At 33.5% G+C, this 16,403-nt stretch overlaps 1 protein-coding gene across 7 annotated transcripts in view; it reads left to right on the top strand.

Annotated features, from left to right (window-relative positions):
• LOC150087802 (formin-binding protein 1-like) overlaps window positions 1–16,403 on the top strand; it is a 260,095-nt gene that overhangs the window by 173,286 nt on the left and 70,406 nt on the right. For 6 of the 7 annotated variants that reach the window (XM_090370427.1, XM_090370425.1, XM_090370426.1 and 3 more), the window contains one exon: window positions 2,692–2,810. In XM_090370427.1, coding sequence (XP_090226553.1) covers window positions 2,692–2,810 — 119 coding nt within the window. The remainder of the gene's footprint in view (window positions 1–2,691; window positions 2,811–16,403) is intronic. The other variant, XM_090370428.1, reaches the window with a different exon arrangement.

Raw genomic sequence — 16,403 nt, 5'->3', positions numbered from 1 at the left:
CTGAAAAATTTCAGAAGATGTGTGTGTGTGTGTGTGTGTGTGTGTGTGTGTGTGTGTGTGTGTGTGTGTGTGTGTGTGTGTGTGTGTGTGTGAGAGTGAGATTTTTGATCTATATTTAGATGTGATTTTTCATTTTCAAGTGGTGGAAAATGTGATTAACCAGGCATTTGAACAAATAAGAATAAGGAAAAAAACATGCATAAAGAAATGCAAAAATGGATCTACCATTTCATAGTGATGATAATATTATAAGGGTTGAATGTTAATTGTGTTGTTTATCATAGAACATAATTATCTCTGAGTTGTGCTAATCAGGCAGGCATGTTTTCAGAAATGTTTCCTGATAGAGAAATTAGCAAAAAAAAAAAAAAAAAAAAGTGATTTATGGAAGAACAAAAACATCAGACATTGTTAGTAAAGCAAGTCATCACTTACTTTACTGTAGGGAAAGTAGGTAGGATGGCTCTGGTTTTTTTTTTTTTAATTATTGCTATAGGTGACAGTAATCAAAGTGATTCAAATTTCAATGATTCAACTGTATTCAATGACTTAATCAGTACTTGATGTAAATTCATTCACTCCAAAAGAGTGTCCAGTTGTTCCTTGAATTTATTTAAGTTATCATCTTCCTCAACAAAGATGAAAGATTGTTCCAGCAATCAACTGTTAATAAATATAGAAAATAACAATGGGCCCAATTCTGAACCCTGGGGTACACTCTACTTAACATTATTCCAAGGAGAGCAGTGCCTATTAATAACCATTCTCTGTCCTTCCCAATCAACCATCCCTTTATCCATAGTAAGTTATCCTTAATGCTGTTCTTTTCCAATTTGTATAGCAGTCTTTTATGTACAATGGTATTAAATATTTTCTAAAATCTAAGCATATGATGTCAGAATTATTTTTTGCATCCAGTTACTCTGTCATGGCATCCATTCTGTGACTCCAATATAACTGCATTCCTGGCTAAATGTCCTGCATTACTTCTTAAACCTATGACTCCATTATTTTCCATGGAACAGAAGTCAAGCTAACATGTCAGTAATTACTTATCTCCCTTTGATCCTCTTTGGGGGATATATTTGCACATCTGTCTCCATAGGGACCTCCCCTGAATTCAGAGATGCTCACATCTATTTTGCACTCTGTTGCTTAACTGTCTTAAAGCAACGGAAGTATGGGTGAGCCAGGAGTGAATAGTGTGTGGCCATTAGTGGATCTAGTGAAGGTTTTCCTTCCACCTCTGCACATTTAAGTTGGCTTAATAAAGAATTTTGTGAAAGCTATGGGTAAGATGAATTTGAGGGGATTTTATTACTTAAGTGAGAAATTTCCAAAGATCAGTGCTGTGAAAGTTAAGGAGGGAATCTTTGTGGGAGATCAGAAAGCTTTTGTAGGATGAAAGCTTTGAAAAATTCCTCAGTGTAATAGAAATAAAAGCATCAGATCTCAAATGGCTTTGTGGAAAATATTTTGGGCAAACTACAGGTCTCCTGCATACAAAGATGGAGTTCAGAAATGGCTTGAGGCATATGCAGAAATGTGATATTGTATGTTGCTGAAATTACATTTTTGCTTTCACATTTGGTCTTCTTTCCTGAAAACCTTAGCAATGTGAGTGATGAGCAGGGGGAACGATTCTATCAAGTTGATGGAAAATCACCACCAAGGTTTCTGGAATGAATGTAAGTTTCCAGACTATTGTAGGATGTTGTTAACAAGATTTCAGGCAAAATGCACCAAATGCTATTCTGCATTCCTGTTATTAAGGAAGTGTTCTGGACAACAGCAATTGTACATACCTTTTTTACAATAGTGTACTGTATTATTTTAGTTGTGTGTGTATGTGTGTGTCGGATTTAAGCTGTAAAAGTTATGAAAATGTAATTGAAACCAGTCATGTTTTGTAGTGAAATCATCTTTATTAACTTGTACTGATATTATCACTAGTCATATTACAAAACTTACATGTAGGAAAAAACAGAAAACATATTTGAAGTCAGCACCCAAAACTAGTTTATAAAAGTTTGTTTACTTCTTTGATTAAAAAATAAATAAATCTCATTTTGTTGACCAGTTTGGCTAAATGTTGGATTTTTAATGGAGAAATCAAAGAAAACACTTTTTCTGGAAGGTATAGATTGTGAGTTGCATCGTGGTAGACAATTTGGTTAAAGAGTGGTAAAGATTTGTTTTTGTAATGGGAGCTCTGTCAGATTCCTAAGCACTGGTGATAGTTTAACTTTCAGGCCACTTGGAGTGAATAGTGCTATTTCAGGGAGCAAACACCAAATTGTGGGGAAGATATCAAAGGGTATGGATTGCTATATTGAACTAGTGCTGATCAAACTATACTATTCCATGGGACAACTGTTTATCTGTGGTATCATGTACATTAAACTGTGACTGGGAAATAAATTTTAAATAGTTGAGTATGCACTGTGTCATTTGTTATTATGCCCAGAATTTTTAATTTGATTCCCTTTCATTTCATACCCAGAATTTTTAATTTGATTCCCTTTCATTTGACTCGTTCGTTTAATTACAAGGTTTCTGATATTTGAATTGAATTAATATATTAAGGTAGATATTGCAGTGAAACAAAAATCAGATATGTAAATTTAATCCTAATTGCAAAAATTTCCTTCAGCAATTTGGAACTTCATTTGTTATTTCTTTGTTTTACAGCATAATAATGATGAAACAAAGGAAGACTATAGTGATCTACCTCCAAATCAACGAAAAAAGAAACTGCAGCAGAAAATTGAGAATCTGACATTTCAAATACAACAAGAAACAGCTACAAGGTAGATTTAACCAAAACACGGGCTTTCTTTTAATATCACAGTATAGCCAACACACGTTCAGTTTCTTAAATTAATTTGCAAATATTTAGAAGCATAATTAACAGTGGACTTAATTTCAAAAAATTTATTTATTTTGGTAGGTTTTTTTTTGCCATGTGTATAAATACATATATGCCATTTATGAAACCTTCTGCCTGTTATAATTTTATAGGTGTTTATTTTTTAACTAATTTCAGTCAAGTTGGTTTTCAAATATCTTCAGTTTTTCCATCACAGACATACCAATGTTGAAATCATGATGAACAATATATTTTTGATTATATTTAAGGTGATACTCATACTTACTAGATAAATCCTTGTTTTAGTAAAATGCAGTAACTTTGAGATTGTCAGAATTGCTGCTTCATTCAGTTGGTTTTGGTGTGCATTTCTGCTCTGGGAATAAATAGTTTCTTCATATATGTAGTATCTATTGTAATTTCTAGATGTGACCATTGGTCAAGTTCAGAAATGACTTGCAACTCTTTTGATGGATGATATTTCATTCATTACTATAATAATGTGGGCCATGCAGTGCAAGGAAGCCAGAGGCTTTTGCTGTGTTTTTTTTTTTTTTTTTTTTTTTTTTTTCTGTTGCAACAAGTCTTGAGCTTCCTTGTACCCTAATATTAATACACCCAGAAAAAAGATAAAACTGCCTTCTATATTTCCCTTGTCCCATAGGTACTGATCCAGTTGATAAGTAACTGCTTACCACCCAAGGGAAAACTTTCTACAGTCAAGTCTCTAATGCTGTTTATAATGTTTATAATACTGTTTTTTACCTAGAGGCATCCAGTTTGTTTCCTCCTTTAAATTATTTCATGTTCTTCCATCTTCGGATTTAGACTAGTTTTGTATCCTTGGATTCTTAACTACACCACCATTGGGTCTAAAGTCATCCAGTTATTTGTTTCCTTTAAATTATTTCATGTTCTTCCGTCTTTGGATTTAGACTAGTTTTGTATCCTTGGACTTATTTCCTGTTCTTTCATCGTTGGATTTTTAACTACACCACCATTGGGTCTAAAGTCATCCAGTTATTTATATCCTTGGAATTATTTCATGTTCTTTCATCATCATTGGATTTAAACTAGTTCTGTATCCTTGGACTTATTTACTGTTCTTTCAACATTGGATTCTTACTATACCCTTTCACCTTTGCATTTGTACCTGAAACTACCTTTGGATTTAAGACACACTTATCAATTACAGTAATGATTACTGATATCACTTCAATATTGGTTTACTCCATTTTGGACTACAGATTATAATTATTATAATCTGAGATATTTCTCTATCTCAAAACTTAGCTATGTAAGTAATTACTCCCCTAATTGGTAATGTTTCGATTTATATGAGATTATACAACTTCAGTTGTCAGCTTAATATATTGTAGCCATATTACTTGGTCTACCGTCTATTAATTTTGATCTACTTATCACCACTTTGTTCAATACGTTTTATTTATCTATAAACTGTTATATGTTTATTTTTGTATATCCTGTGACTTTATTACAGTAAAGTCCTATTATTCCAACCACATTTCTTTTTTCCAATGCTAATCTTGTGTATCTCCATGCATTTATTTGTTCAAAATACGACAGTAAAGGTCATTATATAATGACCTTTATTGTAACTGCCTGATCCTTTAGTAAGGGAACCTGGTATAACTATAAGGGGTTAAAGGAAGGTATTTAATGGATAAATACAAGATTACAGTAACGAAGAAATATACAATAACAATTGTAGATAATTAATATAATTCATCCTATCTGATTTAGTGATAAATTGCAGACCATCTATACAGAACAGTTAAATTAAGAATAACCAATTACAACAAAAAATAAATAAATAGGAATATGCAGCTTACCATCCTGTTCAGTACTAAGTAAAAAGAATGAATTATTTGAGCACATGTTACCTATTATAAAACAAATAGCGACAACAGCGCTTTGTTTATTTATTTTTTTGTCGTAATTGGTTATTCTTAATTTAACTTTTTTGTATAGATGGTCTGCAATTTATTACTAAATCAGATAGGATGAATTATATTGATTATTATAAATATTCCTACAAATGTCAATTTATTTAAATATTCGTACATTTGGTAATAGTCATTTCTTTTATTTCCTTATTATTATCTACAATTGTTATTCCATATTTTTTCATTATTGTAATCTGTATTTGTCCATTAAATACCTTCTTTTAACCCCTTATAGTTATATCAGGATCCCTTACTAAAAGGTCAGGCAGTTATGCTCCCGTTATATCCTAAGTAGCATTATAAAAAGCTCTTTTCTTTGCTTTTCACTTTTTACTTTCTAACCCTAAATTTTATACCTATTTATCTATTAGAGTAATTCAAGGGAAATTGAAGTACTATCACTATACTTATTCTTACTTCCTTTCTCCTTATGTCGGCATAAGCTTTCTTTTGCACATGTATAAAATAAATAAAAAATCACTACAACTGAAATGAAAATTATGGTTGGCACTCTTTTTTTTCTGTATTATATTCTGTATATTTGTTTCAAAGCTAACTGTTATCTTGCCTGTTTGCTGTTAAATTCAAAGTTTAGCAAAAAAAAACACCTTTATGTTTATTATTTGGACCTAGTGAAACAGGCAGATAACAATTATAAACAGATAGCTTTGTTAATTATTGTTGGGATATATTGAATGGGGTTAGCCCTTGAAAAAGTTCCATTCAGTGTATCCGAATATCAATAATTAGCTACATAATCATTATTTTATTCTATTTTATACGTTTATATTATTGCTAATTATATATTTATTTCTAGGGTATAGCAGTATAGACCAGCACAAGCTATCTTAGTCTTTATAGGTTCTTTTGGCCTTATGGCCCGCAGAGTACTTTTATGCTTATGTTTTAATACACTTTGAGTACCTGTATAGTTCCAGCTATGCTCTTACTACAGTAATATATATATATATATGTGTGTGTGTGTGTGTATTTTTCTTTTTATTTTTTTATCCCATTTACTTTCTTGAATTTTCAAGCTGCTCATATGTCAGTTTGGGGAGGAGATATATCCAGCATTTACAGATACTGAATAGTGGTCAGTGCTATGATAACTGTCAGAAACTGTTCCTTCTATGAGAGGAAAGAAAGTTGGAAAATGTATTGAAAGATCAATTGCTGAACTTGATCAGGGTAGCAGCTCTGCATATGTAAGTGAGCACGGATGTTTAGTAACTGGAATGTATATGTGAGGGTACATAGCCTGTTCCAAATAGGAAGAAGCAATATGCTGAACAAATCATCAAGATCAGTGAGAGTAAAATCATGATTTGGTGAGTGATACTGAGAAACTATCGCTATTGCTAATACACCAGAACATGGGTTGAACTGCCCTCTAAAGATGTTAGTAATAGGACAGGTCTAGAGGGTGTTGCAGAGGTCACTAGTAGTGTTACTCCTTCATATGATATACTAACAGAGTTTCTATCTTTTCTGTACATGTGTTTAATTGCAGAGATAAGATATTCATTGATCACATTTGTTGCCTAAAAACAAAGAGCAACCAGTTTGTCTTCACCTAATAGGTGGTCATATGCATTATCGTGTGTGTGCACGTGTGCGTGCACATGTATTCTTTTCACTTAGCTGTTCTATCTGTCATGAGAGAAGCTTTTCTGCCTTCAACTTTTATGTTCTTTTTCTTCAATACTATTGGTCTGCAGATGTCCATATCATCCTCACTGTGAATTTCAAGAATTGCATCATCTTGATATAAGTTTTCATCTGTATTCAGTGACTTTTGCATACTTCAGAGGTTGCTGGTTCATTCTATTGCTTGTTGAATAGGATTTTTATCCAGAGTATTGTTAGCTGCATATTCACACCATGTGTAACATACTGCTGAGAAGAGATTGTTTTTTTGTTGGGATCAGTGATCTTACTACTCAGATATTGAAGTATTGAGGAACTGAGCAGTCAGTCTGAATTGCTATAGAACATAAGCTTTGAATTACTGGTACATATGTTGATGATTTAGCAAGCAGTTTGAACTGTTTCTTTGCCTCTTAATATGAGACTTAGTGCTAAATTCCATATTTGTTATTTATTTTTTTTTTTTCCCCTCTCATTTCCAGTGGATGCAGCCATTTGAAAAAGCTGTATGATTATTTTGGCAGTTTGCATTAGTGTGTTCTTTTGATTCACACAAGCACAGATCGCTACACCTATCAGGCTGTTTGTGAGTGACAAATGTTTTACATTTTAAACATGAATTAAATTAGGATGTAAGATTTGATTTGTACACAGCTTTTATAGTTTTCGGCAGATTTAGCAATTTGAATGTAAAGATAATTGCATGAGAAGTACCCCCTTCTTTTTGAATGACTGTTCTTTTAGCATTCTTTATGTTTTGATCTTTTAGTTGTAGAATTTTATTTCTGTGGGATCTGCTTGATGTATCTTGCTTGATACATTGAGTGGCACTCACTGTCCTATAGTTTCTGTAAAATTGGGATAACTTTTGTGAGAAAGTAGAAAGTAAACAAGTTTAGTAGTCTTTCTGCATGCCTGTGCCCAGTCATTTCCACTAGGAGATCCCCTGATTGTAATCTCCAGCCATTTTGGGAGGGCCAGCTACATTTTCAAGATATTTCTGAATTAGAAATGGGGATTTCTGATTAGATGCTGACAGATCATCTTCCTTTGCAGAAAATTCTAGAATCAAGACATTCCCATTTCTTCATTTAGAATTTGTGTATTTCTAATTCTAGAATTAGAAATGGGGATTTCTAACTAGATGCCAACAGATCATCTTCCCTATTAGAAAATTCTAGATAAAGAAATCCATAGATTGACTGTTTTGTTTTATCCATTTTTGCTCCTTTCAGCCCTGGTAGAGTGGATTTGTTTACCCTGTTTACCAACTGCATGACATGGAGGCAGGAGCAGTGCCACCAGGTGATAAAGTAGTTTTGACAGATTAGCAGGGTTACTGCTCAAATAAACAGAAATAACTCTAAAGGCAGTTTTCCTTTCAAGACCTTAGTGACTTTACCTGTAGGTTCTAGGTTCTTATATGTATCAGTAGGATTTTTTCAGGTCATTCATTCAGGTCATCTAGATAGAAATGAAAATCTTGTTTAACCAACCTGATTAGCTAATTTGACAGATACACTCACATGAACTGTATATCAGAATCAATTTTGACATTCTTTATTTGGATTTTAGCAAAACATTTGATTTAATTCTGCATTGAGAGGTTTCTGTAAAAAGTTGGAAGATGTTGGGATCATAGCAAAGATCTTTAGATGTATCACAGGGTTACTAGGAGGCTCAGGGTTGTGATTAATGCTTACTCTTCAAATTGGGCTAGCGTAAAGGGGCAGGGTACCCTAATCGGTACTTGAAATATTCATTTCTGATTTTTCTTAAATGACATTAACAAAGGGATGTGTGTGGTGTGTGATGTCAAAATTTTCAGATGATATCAAAGTCAGGAGTGCGGTGAATGATCAGTACCAAGCAACACTTCTTTGGTACAGCTTAGATTGGCTTCAAGGTTGATTAGAGAAGTAGCAGCTGTGCCATAATGCAACAAAGTGAAAGGTCTTATAGTTACCCCATGGTTTAATTTTCAGATGATATCAAAGTCAGGAGTGCAGTGAATGATCAGTACCAAGCAACACTTCTTTGGTGCAGCTTAGATTGGCTTCAAGGTTGATTAGAGAAGTAGCAGCTGTGCCATAATGCAACAAAGTGAAAGGTCTTATAGTTACCCCATGGTTTAATCCCAAAATAACTTATACAACTTGGTGGGGTTGAATTTAAAAAAAAAAGTAGATGAAGATAAGGATATAGGAGTTACAATTCAGATGGACGCGAAATTCTCTTTGCAGTGCAGGCAAGCAGCAAGGAGGGCTCATGGTCTACCATCAGATTTATTGAACATTTGCTTATACAGATAGAGAGGTATAATCGCACAAAGCAGGTGTAAGACCACACTTGAAATACTGTACAAATATAGAGACCACACTACAAAAAAATGTCAAACTCCTTGAAGGGATTCAAAGACATAACACACACATAGGAGGCCATTTTGCAAATCACACAGTGAGATTTGCAAAATGGCCTCCATATGTGGGTTACAGAACACGGCAACCTTAGAAGGACCTAATTGCTGAGGTCCCTCTAAGGTTCTGAGAGAAGAAAGTAAAGTGAATGAAGACAAAATTTTCACCCTTACGAATGATTCCAGAATTATAGAGGGAATTATAGTGGAAGAGGTTAGACTGGATTGTAGGAGGTTTTCTTTTAGACAGTGGGTTGTTAATTACTAGAATAAGTTGCATTCATGAGTGGTTGAGGCTGATAGCCTGGGGAAATTCTAAGATTAGCTGTATAGGTGCCTACATGGAGAAGGTATCACATGGGTAGTTTGTTTATTATTTTTTATTTTATTTTTTTGCTGTGCAGCAAAAGCCCAGAGTTTCCTTGTATCATATTGGTAATACTGATAGTAATAACAATGTTTTTACAGAAATGAGTTGGTTATCAGCAGTGTGAACTTTTTCTCTTTTGTATGAATATAAGGTAGATGCAAAGTTTTGTGCAGTTTTTAACACAGGTCTGTAAATCAAACCAAGGCAAGTAAATATCAAAGAAAGGTGTGTAATATATTTTTAAAAAAGCAATCCATGATCAAAGTTCAACTCTTGAACTTTTGCAAAGAAAACAAACTATTCATCAACACACTGTTCTACCACTGATCTCAACATAAATATACATGGACATCAGATGGAAATACAAAAAACTTCATCGACTACATTTTAATAAATAACAACTGTAAATCATTCATTCAAAACATTAAAACTCTTAGAAGTACAGATTTTGACACTGACCACAAACTGCTAGCAGCAACAATTAAATGGAAATTAAAAATATGAAGCCAAAGAACAATAGAGCAACATTAAATATATCATAATTTGAAGAAGACAAAATAAAGGAAATTTATGGGAAAACACTACAAGAAAAATTAAAAAATATAAACTATTCATCATCTGTAGAAAATATATGGGAGAAAACTAAACAAATGACTAAAGAGGCAGCTTTGAAACCATGAGAACTAAATTGGATTACAACAGAAATTTTAGACGTTATTAGACGAAATTTTAGAATTTTACTTCTTAGATTACAGCAGAAATTTTAGGCATATGGACGGAAAAAAGACAAATGAAAAACCTCCTAAACAAAGAAAATAGTCAAGAAAAAAGGGGAAAATATAAAATCCTAAAAAAACAAAATAGACAACCTATGTAAAGCTGCTAAAAGGAAATGGTTGGTAGATAAAGCAAAGCTGTGTAAAGAGGCAAATAACACCACGGCTCTAAAACAACTTACTGGGTTATAAAGGAACTCTCTAAAACATACATCCTGAAAACACTAACAATGAAAAATAAAAACAACATTAAAATTCAGGAGACATGCAAGAAATTAAAAAAATATGAAAGGAATATTACCAAACCCTGTTCAAAGGAGAAATAAAAAACACTTTTGTTTTAGATAATAGAAGAAATAAAGCATAGTACAAAAATGCAAAGAAGTTCAGAAAGCAAATTAGCCAAATGAAAAATGACAAGGCACCTGGAAATTATAATATCCAAACAGAACTATGGAAATTCGGAGGCGATACAATGTTAAACACCTCACACAATTCTTTAATCTAATTTTATTTACAGGTGATATACCAGAAGACTGGAGAAGTGGAATAATAGTACTTATACACAAAAAAGGAGATAAAGAAAATTGTCAGAATTATAGACCCATTACCCTTTTAAACCATATATATAAAATATTTATAAGGATCTTAAAAATAGGATACTTAAAATATATGAAGAAACAATAAGGGAAGAACAAGCAGGATTTAGAAAAGACAGATCAACAATAGACAAAATATTCACACTAAACATCATTGCAGAAAAATATTGGAATAAAAAGATACCTCTTTATCTATGTTTCATCGATTTCAAGCAGGCATTTGACTCTGTAAAGAAAGAAAATTTAATGAAGCAACTACAAAAAAACCCACTTGATCAAGAAATAATCATGTTTGTAAACAATTTATACAAAAATACAAGAGCAATAGTAAAATTCAACAACCTTAAAATAGAGAAATTTTAAATAGAGAAAAGAGTCATGCAGGGGGTGCCCTTTATCTCCATATCTATTTAATATCTACCTAGAAGAACTAATGAAATCAATTGAAGAAAAAGAAGCACAATAATAAATGAAAAAAATATAAATCATATAAAATAAAATATGTAGATAAAAGAACTACAGCAGTGCCACCTGCTTGTTCAGTGGTGACTAGAAATTCGGCATAAATTGCGTAAAATTATTAAATTGTGACATCACGAGGAAGCTTCATCACTGAATAAGAGCTACTCCATTTATATGGCTGCGGCAGGTTTAGTAGATCGGCAGCTTAAATCCCAAGCCCGGATAAATGGTGAGGGTTGACGCCAGGAAGGGCATCCGGTCGTAAAAACTATGCCAAAACCAATAGATGTGTTCCAGTTAAGAAGTTGATCCAACTAGAAGAGAAGAAGAGGATGTAAAGTGTGAATTGGGAACATTGAATGCCGACCCCATATAACTTGGGAAAAGGTGAAGACGAAGAAGAAGATTGTGATTTTCAAAGATCAACTAAAAGAAACGTTAACAAACATCAATAAAGCAAGCAACATTTTTTAATATAAATAAAACCAAAGTAATGCAAATTGGAAAAAACATAGAAGACATAAACATCCAAAATCAACAAATAGAACAAGAACAAAAATTTGTATATCTGGGCTCTCTAATAACCAGAAACCTAAATAATATTGACCAAATTAGTCATAGACTAAACAACGGATTGACAAACATGAACAAACTCAAAAACATATGGAACAGCAATAAAATCTCAAATAGTCTAAAAATTAAACTATATGAAACTGTCATCATGCCCACAACAACTTATGGATCAGAGACATGGAGAATAAATAAAAAAGAAAGGCAAAAAGTAATGGCATTTGAAATGAGATGTCTAAGGAAAATCAATAAAACGAATTGGAGAGAACATAAAACTAATGAAAAAGTAAGAAATTATTCTTGCAGGAATGGAATCCTTTATCCCACACTCCACTTTAAAATTTTGTCCTTTACCTAAACCGTGGTTTTCCAATAAATGTGCTAAGGCTCTGTTCAAGAGAAGAACTTGCATATCGTAATTGGTTTGTTTCTAATTCTTCAGTTTCATTTTCTGCCTACACCAAAGCTCGCAACAATTGTAAAGTAGTTATTAATCGGTCCAAACTAGAATTTGAACAGCTAAGAGTAGAAAACTTGCTTCTTGCCCTAATTGGTAGCCGAGCATTCTGGTCTCTTGCCAAAGCTATTGGCCACAACTTTTTCCCATCTCTGCTCCCACCTCTGTCCAAACCAGATGGTTCTGTTGTCACTTCGGCCAAGGATAAAGCTGACCTGCTAGCATCCCATTTTTCTTCCAACTTGTGTATTAATGATCTTGGTAAAACACCTCCCACCATTGCCAACACGCTCCATTCAATGCCTCCTGTGGTCTTCCGTCAAAAGGATGTCAGAAGGATTTTGACAAATCTTGATGCTAAGAAAGCTCCAGGTCCTGATGGTATTTCTGCACTTGTTCTCAAAACCTGTGCTCATGAACTTACTCCTATTCTTTGCCGCCTTTTTTCACTTTCTTATTCCAAAGGTGTTTTTCCTTCTGCTTGGAAATTTGCTCATATCCAGCCACTTCTTAAAAAGGGTGACAAATTCCTCCCATCCAATTATCGTCCCATTGCAATTACTTCTACTCTTTCTAAAGTAATGGAGAATTCAATTAACTGTGAACTCTTAAACTACTTAGAAACCTTCCATCTGATCAATGATCGCCAGTATGGATTCCATCAGTGTCAATCCACTGGTGATATTCTGGCTTATGCTACCCATTTATGGACTAATTCAATGGAAAAGTTTGGTGAAACTCATGCAGTTGCTCTTGACATCTCAAAGGCTTTCAATTCTGTTTGGCATAAAGGTCTTCTAAACAAGCTTCCATCTTATTGTTTGCCAACTGTTTTTAGTAATTGGTTATCCAGTTTTCTCTCTGATCGCTCACTGAGAGTGATGGTAGATGGCTCTCTGTCTTCTGACTTCTCCACTAATGCTGGTGTCCCCCAAGGTTCAGTTCTTTCCCTACCTCTTTTTCTCTTGTATATTAATGACCTTCTTCCATTGACTGGAAATCCTATCCATAGTTTTGCCGATGATTGCACATTGCATTCCACTTTCCATTTTGAGAAACTTTGCCCTGCTCAATCAGCTTCAACTTCTCGAAAATCTGCTACCAATTCCTTAAATGCCGATCTCCACGTAATCTTCCAGTGGGGCAAAGACAACTTAGTTGATTTCAATCCTTCTAAAACTCAGTCTTGTCTTATATCTCGCAAAAAGGATTTTTCTGCTCCTATGCTTATCTTTGGTGACACTCTGATTTCTCGGCAAAATGATATATCTGTTTTGGGGATTACCCTGACTTCTAATCTCTCTTGGCACAAGCACATTATAAATATTGCTTCCTCTACATCTAGAAAACTTGGTTGTCTCTTTCTGCGTTACTTTTCTTCCAAACAACTGTTCACTCTGTGCAATTTGCAAATCCCCCCCCTACCATGGAATATTGCTCCCACATCTGGGGTGGTGCCCCCAAAACCTCTCTTAGGCTTCTTGATTCCGTTCAGAAGAGGGCAGTTAGGTTAATTAAAGATTCATTTCTAACAGAGTCTCTCCACTTGCTGTCTCATAGATGTACTATTTCTGCTGCATGCCTCTTCTGCAGATATTTCCATGGGCACTGTTCTTCTGAATTGGCTTCTGTAATTCCCGCTCTCTCTTTCAAAACAGTCCGAACACGTGCCACCACCAGCTAACATCCATTTACTGTCCAACTTGAAACTCACAGAACCAACTTTTCATCTTCCTCATTTATTCATTCAGCTGCCGTTTTCTGGAACAACCTTCCTTCATACGTATTTCCTGAAAATTAAGGTCTACAGAAGTTCAAGTCAAATGTCAACATATATCTTCTTTTGTCTTCTCAACCTCCAACCCAAGCATGGTTCTAATACCTCTCGTGTTTGGGGTTTACATAAAAAAAAAAAAAAAAAAAACCTGTGCCAAACAGAAGAATAGAATGATGATGAATTAGCATTTATTGTTTTCCTTACATAAAACAAAAGTGGCCCAAAGATTTCAGATTTTTGTTTCGCACTAATTTTTATTTTTAATAAAGCTATCAATACATAATTTTCCTTGAAATTGTATTATCAGGTCAAGCTTACATCAAAGAAAGTTATAACATTCTTACATGAGTTTTGAAAAGCATTACTTAGTGAAATCAAATTTACCATGTCTTTACAATGTAACTTACCGCCAGTAAAACAGCATGAAATTAACACTGTGAAGTGCCTTTTTCATCCTCCTTATTATAACATAAGGATTTTCAAAAACAATCCACTATAAGTAGCATGCAATTTTTTACTTTTTGCATGCAGTATGAGATGGATACAAAGCTTTCTATTTGATAGTCTAGATGTTTCATATTTTGGTTGCAATAACGAATTTTCCTTGAAATTTTGTTACAAGATCAAATACACATTCAAGAATGTTTCCATAATGATGCTTTTTTTTCTTTTTTTTTTTTTATTCAAAATGGGTTTATGTTGATTTCTAACTAAACTAGTCAGTATATTTTCTTGAAGTTTTTTTTACCATTTCCAGTAATTTTCTGGGATAGATGGTAAAAAAAAATTCCCGGATAATTGATTTCTCAATTAATCCAAAAATACAGTTAATTCCCGACATACGTAAGATAAGAGGTACGTTCCAGGACTTCTTACATAATTCGAGTTTTACGTAACTCGGGAATGACTAATAAAATATTGCTACTATATCCCTGATATGCCAAAATTACAAAAACAAAATAATAGCCTCAGAAGAATGAAGAAAAATAGTTATATATTTTTAATTAGTTCAATTAAAATCCTTATCTGAGGACAGCGGTGAAGTAGCCAGAGTGGCACTAAAAAAAGAAAACATAAAAGGAAGAAAAAACGCACATTAGTTTACTGTAAAAACTGATATGTATTTCAATGTAACTTGCCACCAGTAAAACAGCATGAAATTAACACTGTGTGAACATTGCCAATCACTTCCCCACTTCTCGTCTTTCTCCTTTGTTGTGTTCACCATTGGCACTGACAAATCTGAATTCCTCGCAATACTTGTTAATGTTTGGCCATTTTCATACATTCTTATTATTTTAATTTTCTGATCCAATTCAATTGCTTTCCTTTTCTTGATAGATTTACTAGTAACACTGTCATTTATTCTCTTAGTTGGCACTATGATAACAGTCAAAATTAAATTTTCTGAAAAGAACTTCACAAGGTTATAGCAAAAAACTCACTATTATCATCCCACGTGAGCTCGCATTTCACTAAAGCACATTTCTGGAGGTCACTGCCATAAAACAATAAAAACAATTTGCACTTTCCTGGTTACTGGGTTTTCTATTAGTACAATTCATTATAAACAGGTAGTAAACTCAATCTTATTGCATTTGTGATAATACCAATAGCTGGATTTCTGTGGGTTTTTAAGTTATAGTGAAATGCGTGTCCCCATCACTGAAATCTTCAGTCATATAAAAGAAATATATAAATAACATTTTTTCAGCAACCTATGTAAAAAGTATGGTGATAGATAAAAAAAAAACGAAAAAACTTACCACGTACTATTTGCGTGTCCAATACGATGCTTCCTTTTATTTTTTACGATGTCGATTTTAAATTTAATAGCTTCCCTTTATTTTTACAGTTTCATGGTCACCAACATTAAAATGGCTCCTTAGAGATTTAGCGGATGCACTGTTTTCAAACTTTTGAATAATTTCAAGTTTTTGTTTAATTGAAAGCACATCTCTTGTGTTTGTCCATCACATTTGCGATTTCTAAACAAAAAAAAAAAAAAAAAAATTCTGACATCTCTGACATAAATAACAAAACAAAATTTGTCCTTTTGCACTGCAACTGAACATAACAATCGACGCAACACACTAAATCAAACTAAACATTTGATCTCTCTCTCTCTTTTTTTTTTTTTTTTTTCTTTGAGCAGCAGGTGTGAAGACAGCAGATAATATAATAGGTACTATAATGGTAATATAATGTGAAGATAATAGGTACCCTAATCTCCCAATGACGACTTATAACGCCAGTTCTTGTTGCTTAGTTATGACTTGCAAAACATCTGTTTATACAGTGGATTCCGGTTAATCGGGGCAGCCGTTTATTTGGCGCAAATCTTAAAAAAACAGAAACCAATCGAGAAAATAGCCAGGGTTTACTTCACTTAATTGGGGCAGGAGACCGCAGCACTGGAGATTACCCTACGATTGTCTCTGACGGTACCACATGGTTCAGTCGAAATTCTGGAGGTCACAATTGTAAAAC

The sequence above is a fragment of the Mastigoproctus giganteus genome, chromosome 3 (genome assembly GCF_048544385.1).
Source record: "Mastigoproctus giganteus isolate SK-2022 chromosome 3, ASM4854438v1, whole genome shotgun sequence".
In the NCBI taxonomy this organism is placed as follows: Eukaryota; Metazoa; Arthropoda; class Arachnida; order Uropygi; family Thelyphonidae; genus Mastigoproctus; species Mastigoproctus giganteus.
This window is presented reverse-complemented; position numbering and strand designations above follow the sequence as displayed.